The sequence below is a fragment of the Rhamphochromis sp. 'chilingali' genome (genome assembly GCF_963969265.1).
Source record: "Rhamphochromis sp. 'chilingali' genome assembly, chromosome: 16".
Classification (NCBI taxonomy): Eukaryota; Metazoa; Chordata; class Actinopteri; order Cichliformes; family Cichlidae; genus Rhamphochromis; species Rhamphochromis sp. 'chilingali'.
The window spans coordinates 20493964-20507648 of record NC_137943.1 but is presented as its reverse complement, the minus strand read 5'-3'; the positions used below and the strand labels follow the sequence as shown (position 1 = coordinate 20507648).

Genomic DNA, 13685 nt, shown 5'->3' with positions numbered 1-13685 from the left:
ACGAGGCAATCTGGCAGAAATACTACACAACAAGACTATTTTAAAGCTCATTGACATACAGTAGGAAAGTACTAGAGACAACTTATTGAGCTTACCTAACACCTGTATCTTAAAGGGCAGCTTCTCAGACCCAGCCTCACAGATGTACTCCCCAGCATCCTTCTTATCCACACTGTTGATCACCAGCTGCCGACTCCTGCCTTTTGACTCTACATGAACTGTCTTGCTGGTGGTCAGAAGCTTGCCATCCTTGTACCATTTTACCTCTGTATTGATATCAGATACCTCACAGGTGAGAGTGGCTTTCTGAGAGAGAGTAGCTTTCACCTCCTTTTGGATAGACTCTTTGCTGGAGAAGGCAGACTTCACTTGGATCTCTGCAGAAATAACAGTGATTAATGTCATGGCAATGTAGCAAGTTTAAGTGTGATGTGAGATAAATATAACCTAGAAAATCAATTTTCATAGCAACAAAGTGGATAAATACATAGCAAAGCCAAAACCAGGGAACAATATTTAACAGCTAAAATCTAACGTGACCACAAAATATGCAAATATGTGAAAACATCTGCAATTCCACCAAACCAAAAACAAAAATTTCTAAATCTTTCATTGAGTTTCTGTTACAGTTTTACTCAATTCAGGTGTCAGGAAAATAAACCTAAACAAAGATTTCATAAAGTATTTAAAAAAATCTCTATAAATGTATAAATCTATGTAAATGACGAGTCAGATCAGCTGATTGACTATAATGTCTAAATTACAATTTTCACAACCAAAGAATATTATAAGAGCATGATTATTGTCATGTTTTTGCTTTGTGTTCCAGTACTCTCCTTTTTCTTACAACGTCTTTACAATGCCCCACCTGAAAGCTCCAAACTTAGTGCCCACCACCTTCAGCTCATCTCCACTCAGAGCAACACAAAGAGCCTAGACAATCATCTGTCTTGCAACAGTTTTTTCTATAAATTCAACATTGATGTATGATGCTTGATGATTCAGGAGTCAGTGAGTTACTGTAATATTCACTTTTAATAGTTACTAAAATAACAGCAATGACAATAACTATTACATAGTTTTTGTTATATAATTTGCATGTACTTCTCTTTTAGGTGTTAAAACACTTAACCTGTATGTTACATCCCCAATTTTCACTTGCTTTTAACATATAACCTCCAGCATCTTTCTTCTCTACATTGTCAATCACCATTTAAGTAATCCTGCCCTTTGAATCCATGTGATCTGCTTTGCTGGGATTTGGCAGCTTGTCATCTTTTTACCATTCCGCCTCTGTCTTGTTATCAACTATAATGGAGTAAGGTGACAGTACAATTACCTGTACAAAAACAACAGTTCAACTGAAATCACACAAAAACGCACAGCAAATGCATGATAACTCAGATAACTAGAACCTGGCAAATAACCAGCTAAAGATACCAGATCTTGTAACCAGAGACCAAAACATGGAGCTCAGCAGGTCATTTGAACAACATAACTCAATTTTCTACTCAAAGGCTGCAACAATTTTTTATCAAATTAAACCAAATACTACATCCCACAACTGAAGCAACCAACAATGTATTCAATGCAAACACAAAAACACTTTTTTGTGAAGAAGCCTTTGCATTAAACGATCTAAAATATGTTTTACACGTTACACTATATTATTATAAGTGTGACATCCATAGAGGCATACCTTGCACATGTATCTTAAAGGCCAGCTTTTCAGTCCCAGCCTCACAGATGTACTCTCCAGCATCCTTCTTCTCCACACTGTCAATCACCAGCTGGCGATTCTTGCCCTTTGATTCAGTATGGATTGTCCTGCTGGAACTCAGCAGCTTGCCATCCTTGTACCACTTCACTTCTGTCTTGTTATCAGATACCTCACAGCTTAGAACAGCTTTCTGTGACAGGGTGGCTTTTACCTCCTTTTGGATTGACTCCTTATTAGAGAAAGCTGACTGGACCTGTGTGTCTGAGGAGACCATGAATATGGATGATAAATTTCTCTCTCTCTGCAGCACCTGCAAGCCCCATGAATCAAACCAGTTAGATCATTGCCCCTACCTGCCACCTGTAGTTTGAAGGCAAGCTTTTCAGTCCCAGCCTCACAGATGTACTCTCCAGCATCCTTCTTCTCCACATTGTCAATCACCAGCTGGCGATTCTTGGCCTTTGATTCAGTATGGATTGTCTTGGTGGAAGTCAGCAGCTTGCTATCCTTGTACCACTTCACTTCTGTCTTGGCGTCGGCTACTTCACAGCTCAGGACAGCCTTCTGGGAGATGGTGGCTTTCACTTCCTTCTTAACTGAATCCTTGTTAAAGAAGGCTGATTGGACATGTGTGTCTATGGAAACCATGAAAATAAATTCAAATTCTTTGCTGTCCAGAAACAAATAGGTTTAATATCTGTAAGGCGCATAACTCAAGAGGAAAAACTAGAAACCAGTTAGGGCACTGCCCCTACCTGCCACCTGTAGTTTGAAGGCAAGCTTTTCAGTCCCAGCTTCACAGATGTACTCTCCAGCATCCTTCTTCTCCACACTGTCGATCACCAGCTGACGATTCTTGCCCTTAGACTCTGTGTGGATAGTCTTGCTAGAGGACAGGAGCTTTCCATCTTTGTACCACTTCACCTCTGTCTTGGAATCAGAAACCTCACAGCTCAAAGTGGCCTTCTGGGACAAAGTGACTTTCACCTCCTTTTGTATAGAGTCCTTATTATAGAAGACTGATTGGGCCTCTGAACGAGGAGTCATGAAAGGAAAAAACATCAGATGATATTTATTCAAAATATAGAAACTAAGTAATGCTATGATTTCAAAAGATCTTACCTGCCACCTGCAGTTTGAAGGTGAGCTTCTCAGTCCCAGCCTCACAGATGTACTCTCCAGCATCCTTTTTCTCCACACTGTCAATCATCAGCTGACGATTCTTGCCCTTTGACTCAGTATGGATTGTCCTGCTGGAGCTCAGCAGCTTGGCATCTTTGTACCACTTCACTTCTGTCTTGTTATCAGATACCTCACAGCATAGAACAGCTTTCTGTGACAGGGTGGCTTTTACCTCCTTTTGGATTGACTCCTTATTAGAGAAAGCTGACTGGACCTGTGTGTCTGAGGAGACCATGAATATGGATGATAAATTTCTCTCTCTCTGCAGCACCTGCAAGCCCCATGAATCAAACCAGTTAGATCATTGCCCCTACCTGCCACCTGTAGTTTGAAGGCAAGCTTTTCAGTCCCAGCCTCACAGATGTACTCTCCAGCATCCTTCTTCTCCACACTGTCGATCACCAGCTGGCGATTCTTGGCCTTTGACTCAGTATGGATTGTCTTGGTGGAAGTCAGCAGCTTGCCATCCTTGTACCACTTCACCTCTGTCTTGGTATCGACCACCTCACAGCTCAACGTGGCTTTCTGGGAAAGCATGGCTTTAACCTCCTTCTGAATAGACTCCTTGTTGATGAAAGCTGACTGGGAATCTGAGGGTAACACAAGTAAGAAGAGCAGTGCTGTCATAAGCTTTAAAATCACAGATGATTGGAATAATTTAGAGGCAAAATATGAAACACACACTTAGCGCTTGATAGGATGATATGATAAATCTAAATATGTATATTTTTGGCACTTCAAGATAGTGGATGGTTTAGATGATTAAATGTACACCATGAGCATTACTATGAATTTTATACATTTATAAAGATTAAAAATCTTTAGATTTAAATGAATCAACCAGGCTGTCCCACCTGTGACAAATATCTTGAAGACTAGCTTGTCCCCTCCAGCTTCACAGGTATACTCTCCAGCATCACTCTTCTCCACCTTTTCAATCACCAGCTGGCGAGTGTTGCCTTTTGCTTCTGAGTATATGGTCCTACTGGATATCAACAGCTTGCCATCTTTGTACCATTTCACCTCTGTCTTGCTATCTGACACATTACAAGTAAGAGTTGCTTTTTGGGAGAGAGTGGCCTTCACTTCCTTTTGGACTGACTCTTTGTTGGAGAAGGCAGCTACAGCTGGAGTTTCTGTGAGGAAAAAAGAAGTTTCTGTGCCATCAAATACTCCCAAATCAACATAAAAAACCCAGCCTTGTGCCATCATGCAGTGTTACCTTTTATCTTAACCTGGAATGTGATTTTGTCAGCTGCTGTCTCACACGAATAATGTCCTTCATCAATCTTCTTGGCACTCTTGATAATGAGTTTCCTTTGAGTCCCTTTGGAGATGATGGTAGTTCTTTGGTCCTCAGTGATTTCCATTTGATCTTTTCTCCACACAACAGCAGCACTGGCAGATGAAACCTCACAGCTCAGCTCAAGATCTCCTTTGAGAGTCGATGACATTCCCATGGTACCTCTGGCTTTGTTTAGAAATTTGGCAGGTTCATCTTAGGGAGGGAAAAGCAATAAAAAGTTACCATGTGACTTATGTGTAATAATAAAATTAAATGTCTTTTTTAAAAGTTTGGTTGGATTGTTAACGCAGGAGCTCATGTTTAGGAAGAGGGTTGGCCACGGCCCAACCACTTCCAACAACAGGGGCAGCCTGAGAAGCAGTTTCTTCTCAGGATTTATTTTCAATTAATTTAAAATAAACATTTAAATAAACAAAAGGACTAAACATGTTTTCCTTTCCTTTCTAATAAAGTAAAAGGAAGCAGTTATTAAATTATCATACATGAATTCCAACCGATAGCAGCCACTTTACAGTGACCCGTTAAATATAAGAAAGCACATCACAGGTCAGAGGGTTGATCAGCAGAGGATGAAGAAACTTTCTTTAACTTTACTTTGAATTGTATAATGCTGTGGGTCCATATCATGTGACATGTGGATGATGTTCTTGTGTTTTTATGAGATATTTACATTAGAAAAAACTCATCTAAAACATGTCACCTGTAATTAATGGATGTTTTTTTCTTGCATTTAAATTTTTTAGGCTTTCACATTTTTATGGGGTTTTTTGTTTTTGTTTTTTTAATGGCAGGAATACTCGGGTAATGGGTTAGAGTGAGGATGAAGTCACTTAATGTGGAAATTCATTTACAGTTAAAAACAGAAAAATAAACAGAGAGCATACTTGAGTTAGAGCGGACCATTTCTGCCTGTTTTATTTTGTCCTTGAAAGCACGGGCAGTTTCTTTTGAGACAAGCTAATGAATCTGTTTGATGCCTCAAAGATAAAACCAATCAGAGCAGCTCACATTCCAGTAAATCATTTGAGGTGTTTTGCACCCTGAACCTAGTTCCTATTACAAAAATCCTCTCTGGAAAATCCTAATTGTGATTTGAAGCAACAAATGATGTAAAGTTAGCTGCAATTTTTACACATACCTTTAAGAGTGAGTTGCATGGACATCTTGTCATCAGGTAACACACAATCATAAATCCCCACATCTTCCTCAGTGACGTTGTGTACCATCAGGATCCTCTTGCGGTCATTAAGCACATATTCATACTTTTTGCCCATTTTTAGCTCCCGTCCGTTCTTCGTCCAAACCACCTGAAGAAAGAAATACAGAAATGCTTTCCAAATTAAACAGGTTAGGATCACACAAACACATACATGTGCTATTAATGTTAACTGGAATTACTCAAACACAAAAGTGTCTCATTTGCAGATTATTCAGAAAAGGGTGCACCAAGGGTGTAGCATTGGAGGACAAAGAACAAGGCGGTCACAGGAAATTTGAGTATTTAATGAAAAGTGAAAAGTTGTGTTACACAAGAGTTAAAACAGAATTTTGTGTTAGGTAAAATGAAAAAAATGTATACAGATGTAAAAGTTATAATCCTATTAAGTAATCTAATAGTGCACAAGTTGTATAGTCAAAATATAATTTGAGGTACCTAAAGTAAGCACATTAATCATGTCGAATTTGAATCAAAATATTGTAGAGTAGAAGCAGGAAGTAACACTACACAGAAGTGCTTAAATTAAAATACAAGTACATTAAACCAGTACTTAAGTAAATTACTCAAGTAAAGCTCTTTGTCTTTGTCAGGTCAATTCAATTTTATTTATACAGCGCCATATCACAACAGCAGCCGCCTCAAAGAGCTTTATATTGTAAGGTAGACCCTACAATAATAATATGTAGACGTAGAATTAGGATAATTAAATATCCTATTGACACATCTACAAAGCTCTTTCAAAAAGACGTTAAACGTTATATTAAAACAGCTGTTTTAATAGAGTCTGTAAAGGCAAAAACTAAAACAAATTATTTACATATTTCTATCACTAACCTGTGTGTCGTAATCTGACACCTCAACAGTCAGCTGAGCAGTGGCTTGGGCACTGCAGGTCACCACCTCTAGATGATCGGATTTGTTGGTGAACCTAACAGAAGGGGCTGAAAACAACGTGGCACTGTAAGAGGGTATTACTGATTGGAAGAAAAAAAACACAAAAAAAGACACAAATTAATAGGACTGAGGTCATTTCTCTAGTATGTACCTTTCACATTGAGGATGCAACTGCTTTGTGAGCCTCCACCCACAAACTTGACTTCAGTTCCATTCATTTCCATGGTCACAACTCGGATGAGCAATGTGTGTATGTTTTTTGACCTGGTGATGAGGTAGTCGGCTCCACTGCGCAAAAGGCGTCCGTTTAGGGACCAGAAGCCTGAGCAAACAGCAGACAGCTCGACAGAGATGGAGAATTCCTCACCGGAGACTGCAGTGCTGTTAATCAGACCTTTTCTGATTTCTGCAGTGGGTTCTGAAAAGAGGCCCGCAAACAGGATTTTAAGAAGGAAGAACAAAAACCAAACATAGACATAAATGACAACAATCACAGAGAATTCAGTCTTACCAAGGTAGAAGGTTCCAGGTACCTCCAGGTAGGCACTCTGCCCAAAGTCATTAATGGCAGAGATACGGAACTGGTAGCTAGCTTCTTCAGTGAAGTTGCAGATTGTAAACTCTGTTGTGACAATGGTTTCTTCAGCATTGCACCTCTGCCACATTTGGGTACCAACCTTCCTTCGCTCTACAACGTAGCCTTTGATGGGGACAGGGCGGTCACTGTCAGGAGGAGACCACTGAATGGTGATGGAGGACTCTGTTTTGTTCTGCACCACAGCGTCAACTGGGGGATCGGGAGGATGCTTCCGGGCAGCTAGAGAAAAATATTGTGATGTTATTTAGTTGGACTACTAGTTTCAGTTCTTCTTTTGTATTTACGTAATATATGCTGATATTTGACCTAACAACAAGAAATATATCGAGATACACTGTTTTGTATAATTCAATAAATGTTTGGTTCATTATTGTACCAAAGGGTCCTGTCACCCTCCCCTCATCCCCAAAAGATTGCAGCAGATGGCTGGAGTTTTTCCTTCCCACTGTTGCCAAGTGTTTAGTCATAGGGGGTTGTCTGATTGTTGGGTTTTCTCTCTAATATTGTAGGATCTTTACCTTACAATAAAAATCGCCTTGAGGCAACTGTTGAAATGATTTTGCACTATATAAATAAAATAAATTGAATTTAAATCAATCGCCACAAGATATTTTGTATATATTTACTACAGATATCATTAGAATGTATCAAACAATATTTAACCCACCAGTAACTGAGAATCGGGTGGATGTCTTGCAGTCTCCAGCCACAAACGCCACTTCTCCAGAGTCCTCTGCCTGGCAATCTCTAATTGTGAGTGTGTACTGTCTAAGCACGCAGCCGATTGAAATACGTGAATCCTCTTTTAACTTCTCGCCATTGCGAGTCCAGTAGGCGTCTGGATAGGGATGTTCCAGCTCCACGCAGAAGATGACAGTGTCGCTAACAGGAACTACTGTCCTCCGAGGAAGCTTCTTAGTTATGTTACCTGAGATATAAGAAGAAACTGATTTGAGATGAAGAAAACAGAACTGAAAACTGCATTTTTCAAATAGATATAGCAGTAAATAATGGTCCAATGTAGTAAACATTCACAGACCAGGTCATGTCGCATTAAGTATCCACATGAGATGCATGTAATATTTACATTAAACCCATATAGACAATTGTAATTACACTTGATAAGTGCACAAACACTGAAGAAGAACAGTGGAAAGAAAAAGAGTGTCTACCGTACCCAGGACTGTGAGCTCAGCCACAGTGCGACTGCCCTCTTTCATCTCGCATATATAAACTCCATCGTCGTTGGTGGTAACGTTGTGTATGGTGAGGCGACGGAGGGTGCCGTCCTGCTCCATGCGATATTTAGCATTTTGCTGCAGTCGCGTTTCCTCCATGAACCAGTTGGTATAAGTGGAACTAAGAGGCACCTCACACATGAGTGTGGCTGAGGTTTTTTCCTGCACCTCCACATCCTGCAGCTTTCTCCTGAATGGCACCTTGGGTTCTGGCACAAGGAAATATGACAGAATCTTTAACCAAAGCTGAACTACATCACACTTTCAACTTCTACATGTATTTACACACATATTCAAATATATGTCAGGCTAATGAAATATCAATAAAGTGAGAGAAACTAGAACATTTAAATTCAGGAATCAAGTGTAGAAAATCTGATTTAAGAAGTGAGATAAGTTCAACCTGAGCACTCAGTATAGCCAAATAAAATATTTAACATTTGCATTCATGTTTTCCAATATGTTTCCTAAACTGTGCTCTCCAAAGACTAAGTGAGTTAATTTCATCTAGCCATGCTGAATATTTTTGCTTCAAGCATGGTTGTAATAACATCCAAACAGGCACTGCAAAGATTCAAATACAGGATGGCTTCCAAAGCAAACATAAGATTACTTTTTATCACCAGAAGTGGCAATAAACTCCAAATCCAAGGGGCAGGTTACACCATGGACAGTCTGTCACATTTATAGAATACATAAGGTGCACTGATAGGAATGGGATCCTTTCTGTCAACATCTCTTATTCATCTCATATTCTTGTTCTTGTTCCAATCCACTGCCTTTATGTGTGAATTTTGCACGTTCTCCCCTTGCCTGTGTGGGTTCTCTCTCGGACACTACGGCTTACTCTCAAAGTTCAGAGTCATTTATTTTAAGTTAACTGGTGATTCTTGGTGTGAATGTAAGTGTGAATAGCTTTCTTTTTCTGTATGTTAGCCCTGTGGTAGACTGGCAACCTGTCTAGGGTGTATCCAGCTTATCCACCCATTGACAGCTGTGGTAGACTCCAGCTTAACTTCAACCCTAAACCCTAAACTGGACAAGTACTAAAGAAAATGGATGAGTATTAGCAAACTACTTCTCCAGTGCATATGTAAAGAATGGTATATAAAGACTATCATGCAGTTCATGTGCTGGATACTGTATTTGCCATTACACTACCATTTATTTTCTAGCCACATATAGTAAAACTTCTTTCCATTTCAAAGCTTTCTGCAAAACTCCAGCAAAGTACCAAATTGCTGGGAAAATATCACACAAAGAACCAATTTTCCTGCACTTTGAATTCAGCTGGTACATCGGCAGCTTGGCACTCGACATCGGACTGACTGGAAATTAATATCTGAAATTAAAATCTGCAACTCTACAGCTTCATATCCTGGACCAACATCTTCCTGAGGGAAGTCACATCAGCAGTGTGCCAAAGTGATCTACTGAGTGAGTGACCATCTTAGCAACTGTGAACTACTCATCGCCAGCAGAAAATAGCTGCAACACAACACCTTACTTCAGGACATGAGCCAGAATTCAGTCTTGTTGTTAAAAGGCAAACAACAACACCCAGAAGATTCAGAAGAGTAATTACAGTTCCCAGTAAGCACTGCTCTCAGTTTGTAACTATTAAAATATACAAATGAGTCACACTGGAGCATGGGGGACACGATATTTAAGTACAACGGATGCTGCAGATTATAGATACACCATGACAGTGTTATAAACAGTGTAATAAATTAATATGCAGCTCAAAATATCCTCATCAAATAAACCATTTACGTCTCCTAGAAAAGGATTCATGACTTCTAAACTATTAAATATGTACATAAGTATGAGCTTTTTATAAACATTTGTATCTTCAGAGGGTTAGGGTCTTTGACCTGAGTACTACAGACAGAAAGTGAGTTGAGATTTGTTAGCATTATCAAAAAATAAGGTAAAGCCAGCCTTAATATTTCCCTGCATACTTATTAGAAGTATGCAAACATATCTTTACTAAAAACTTAATTCAGGAGGATTTTCTTAACTGCGATTGCTCAAAAATGGTAATAGCTTACCTTTGACTGTTACTAACACAGCGCTGTAGGTCTGCCCTGCCATATTGGTTGCATTGCAGGTGTAGAGGCCATTATCAGTCTGCTTGCAGTACAGGATTTTCAGGATGAAGTTCTCAGCTTGGTCCTCATAAATGACATGTCTGCGGCCCTCGCTGATGTTCATTCCATCCTTCCTCCAGATAGTGTGGGGTTTGGGGTGACCGGTCACAAAGCAGCTGAGTTTGGCATGTTTCCCCTCAGTCACGGTGCAGGTACGAGTGAATACACCTTTAGGAAGCTTCGCCAGGGCAGATGCTCGCAGATCGTGTTCCAGGCCCAGAGAACTGAAAGCATCCGTGATTTTGGCCGTGGAGGAGGAAGAAATGGAGGCGCTGCTTTCTTCATTGCGGTAGATGGAGATCTCCTCTTTGCGCTTCTGTAGGTGAGAGAGAAGGGAGCTGCTCTTATCTACAGCTTGGCGGTGGGAATCCTGAGCATCTACAACGAGGGCAGCCGCAGCTTGTGCGCGGCCGACAGTGTTCTGGGCCCTGCAGGTGTAAGTGCCGCTGTCCAGGTTTCGTACGCACTGGATCTTTAAAGTGCTGCCATCGCTCTCAGAAATGATCTTGATGCGACTGGTCTCCCCCAGGTAGCGCCCATCCTTTTCCCATTCAAAGTTGGCCTCAGGGTAAGCTGCAACTTGGCAGTGGAAAACAACATCACCGCCCAAAACAACACGTGCAGAGGCAGGCTTCACCATGAAAACAGGGGCCTTCTGAGACATCTCTGTCGGCAGCGCCACTTTGAGGGTTACAGCGGCGTAAGCTTCACCGACGCTGTTCTTAGCTCTGCACATGTACTGTCCACTGTCCTCCAGAGTTAAGTCATAGATGGTCAGGCGATAAGCGTCTCCATCTTCCACAGTCTTGAAGCGGCCTCCGGACGTCAGCTTCAGCTTGTCTTTTTCCCAGGTTATCAGTGGAGTTGGGCTGCCCACAATTGTGCAGCTGAGTGTGGCATCCTTGCCCACACACACTGAAAATGCCTTTGGGCGAGTGAGAAACCTGGGGGCCCCTCCAAACAAGTTTTGTTCCATCGTTTGTTCCTGTGATCAAACAAAGGGCAAATATTACACATCTTATAAGTCTTATTAATATCTTGGAACAGTTATTGAGTCCAAACTCAACTTTGAAGCAACATGTGTGCAAAAAATCTCCACACTGATAAAACCATTTGTTTCATCCTGCTTTTTTTAGTCTGTTTTATCCTTTTTATTTGGTGTCACGGTGTTGATTTCTGCCTCTCTCTCTTTTGTCCTTTCGCCCTACCCTCAACCTAACCCTGACCCCAATCAGTCATGGCAGATGGCTGCCCCTCCCTGAGCCTGATTCTGCCAGAGGCTTCTTCCTGTTAAGAGGGAGTTTTTCCTTCCCACTGTCACCACATGCTTGCTCATAGGGAGGCATCTGATTGTTGGGGTTTTCTCTCTATTACTGTAGAGTCTTTACAGTATAAAACACTTTGAGGTGACTGTTGCTGTGATTTGGTGCTATGTATATAAAATTGAATTGAACTGATATTTATCTGTGAAGGACAGAAAGGGCAGATTGGTGAGCCACGGCTGAGCTCAGCATCACTGTACACCACAATTATAGTGTCTGCTGGGCATGATTTTACTGGACAATTTGCTCCCTTTGCATAGTGACTTTCAGCTTCTCGTCCCAAAGTGCAAAACAATACGGTTTACAAAACAACTTTGTTCCAGCAGCCATTACTCAGATTAACCGAGCATAGCGTTGCTATCCTACATGATGCCAAGTGAATTCTCTGTAATTATAGTATAATTATTTCTTCAGTATTTTTTATTAAGCTTATATATTTTCTGTGTTTGCACTGACAAACATGGATGGAAGATGGATGACTCTCTACTCCAGACCAAATCTACCCATGGGTACAAATAAAGTAATTGAAACAATAAAAATATTAAATAAATAAATACAAAACTGATTTTATATATGTACAAGTTTAATAACCTTTATTAAAAACACCAATCTTCAACTGCAAGTATAAATAAACCAGGAAGTACAAATGTAAAAATTACAAAACTATATCAAGAAAAAATTAATACATTTACTATTATTTCCTGTAGATCATATTCCTCCACAAACACCTGTCAACTTTACACAAACCCATTGTAAAATCTGGCCTTCTGCTATGTGTTCTCTAAAATATGTTATGCTATGAAAATAGACATAAATCCAGAGTTAGGGTGGCATATTTATAGCTGACAGTTACAGTAGCTATATATCAGTCAACATATCCTTGACCTGCCGCAGCGGACATTCATCAATACAAAGACCTATTCAAAGGGAAAGAAGCTAAATAGCAAACAAATTCCCTCACAACAAGGTCAGAAAGAGCGCTTATGTGTCTTTCAAACAGTGACATTTACCAGCTTTGTCACCTCCGCCGCTTTAACTGCCTGTCCCAAAAATAACCTCAGCTGTCAGACTCCGTCTCTGTCCATTGCCATTTGTAGAAGCGAAAGGGACATCAGCTGTTTGATAAAGCTCCCACTTCACAAACATACTTCATTTCTAGCACTGTCCGTTTTCTACCAGCTGAGGAAAACTCGTAAAAAAAGACACTGGAATTTAATGAACGACTAAAAAAAATCACGGAAAAAATTCGACAAAGGAGCTTGTGTTTACTTAAATATAACAGAAACTTCAGCTGGATGATGCGGTTAGCTAATGAACTCAAATCCGCCCCTGTAATAATCACAGGTGAAAAATGACAGCTATCTACCTCTTTGAGCTGCACCTAAGCTCAAATTAACCAACAAAAAAAGGAAAAGAAATTCTAACTTCGACCAAGTTCCTATGTAAACTTTACTGTAAGAAAATGAGTTAACTGTTGTGTTACTGCTTCTTCACCTTGAGTCCTTAACCGCTCAGGAAATTCAGGCGCTGAATCATGTGGGCCAAACAATCAATAGCCCGTCAGGATTTCCGGATGATGGCCCTCTCCAACAGCGTTCAGGGGCTCCACATGGGGGGCAAGAAAAAGTCTTCTTTGACCTCAAATATATTTCAAAATGGTTGTAAATCCAAGATAGTGAAACATCCCCCCGTCTCCTGCAGTGGGCGGTTGAGCAGACTTACTTTTTCTTTCTTCTCTGGTGCCTCATGATGCCACATAGCTGACGTGCCTATTTTGGCGCAGCCTCCTTTCCAAAATAGACCTGTCATTTGGAGATAGGAGATAGCCTGATGGTGGCTTCGGGAAGGAGAGCAGGCTGGCCTGGCCTCTGCTGGGTTGCTGCTGCTGCAGGCTGGAGACGGCAATACGGACACAAGTCATAAACAACTCATACTAGGTGTAAATGTGCCGCGTGTGGACGCGTCAAGCAGGAGCAGTTTATTGAGTTTCAGTTCAGTTCAGGTTTAGTTATATATCAGTCGCCTCAAGGCGCTTAATATTATAAGTTAAAGACCC

General features: G+C 40.6%; 1 protein-coding gene across 7 annotated transcripts in view; it reads right to left on the bottom strand.

Moving 5' to 3' along the window:
• obscnb (obscurin, cytoskeletal calmodulin and titin-interacting RhoGEF b) overlaps positions 1-13343 on the bottom strand; it is a 61267-nt gene extending 47924 nt beyond the window's left edge. For 4 of the 7 annotated variants that reach the window (XM_080907585.1, XM_080907586.1, XM_080907588.1 and 1 more), the window contains exons 1-16: positions 13124-13343; positions 10209-11292; positions 8097-8366; positions 7587-7847; positions 6833-7138; positions 6473-6739; positions 6262-6368; positions 5347-5515; positions 4125-4400; positions 3757-4038; positions 3217-3492; positions 2843-3124; positions 2476-2751; positions 2074-2355; positions 1700-1981; positions 96-377 (exon numbers count right to left, since the gene is read on the bottom strand). In XM_080907585.1, coding sequence (XP_080763711.1) covers positions 96-377; positions 1700-1981; positions 2074-2355; positions 2476-2751; positions 2843-3124; positions 3217-3492; positions 3757-4038; positions 4125-4400; positions 5347-5515; positions 6262-6368; positions 6473-6739; positions 6833-7138; positions 7587-7847; positions 8097-8366; positions 10209-11283 — 4693 coding nt within the window. In that variant the 5' untranslated portion in view covers positions 11284-11292; positions 13124-13343. The remainder of the gene's footprint in view (positions 1-95; positions 378-1699; positions 1982-2073; positions 2356-2475; positions 2752-2842; positions 3125-3216; positions 3493-3756; positions 4039-4124; positions 4401-5346; positions 5516-6261; positions 6369-6472; positions 6740-6832; positions 7139-7586; positions 7848-8096; positions 8367-10208; positions 11293-13123) is intronic. The other 3 variants (XM_080907589.1, XM_080907590.1, XM_080907591.1) reach the window with 1 other exon arrangement.
• Positions 13344-13685: the final 342 nt, after the last annotated feature.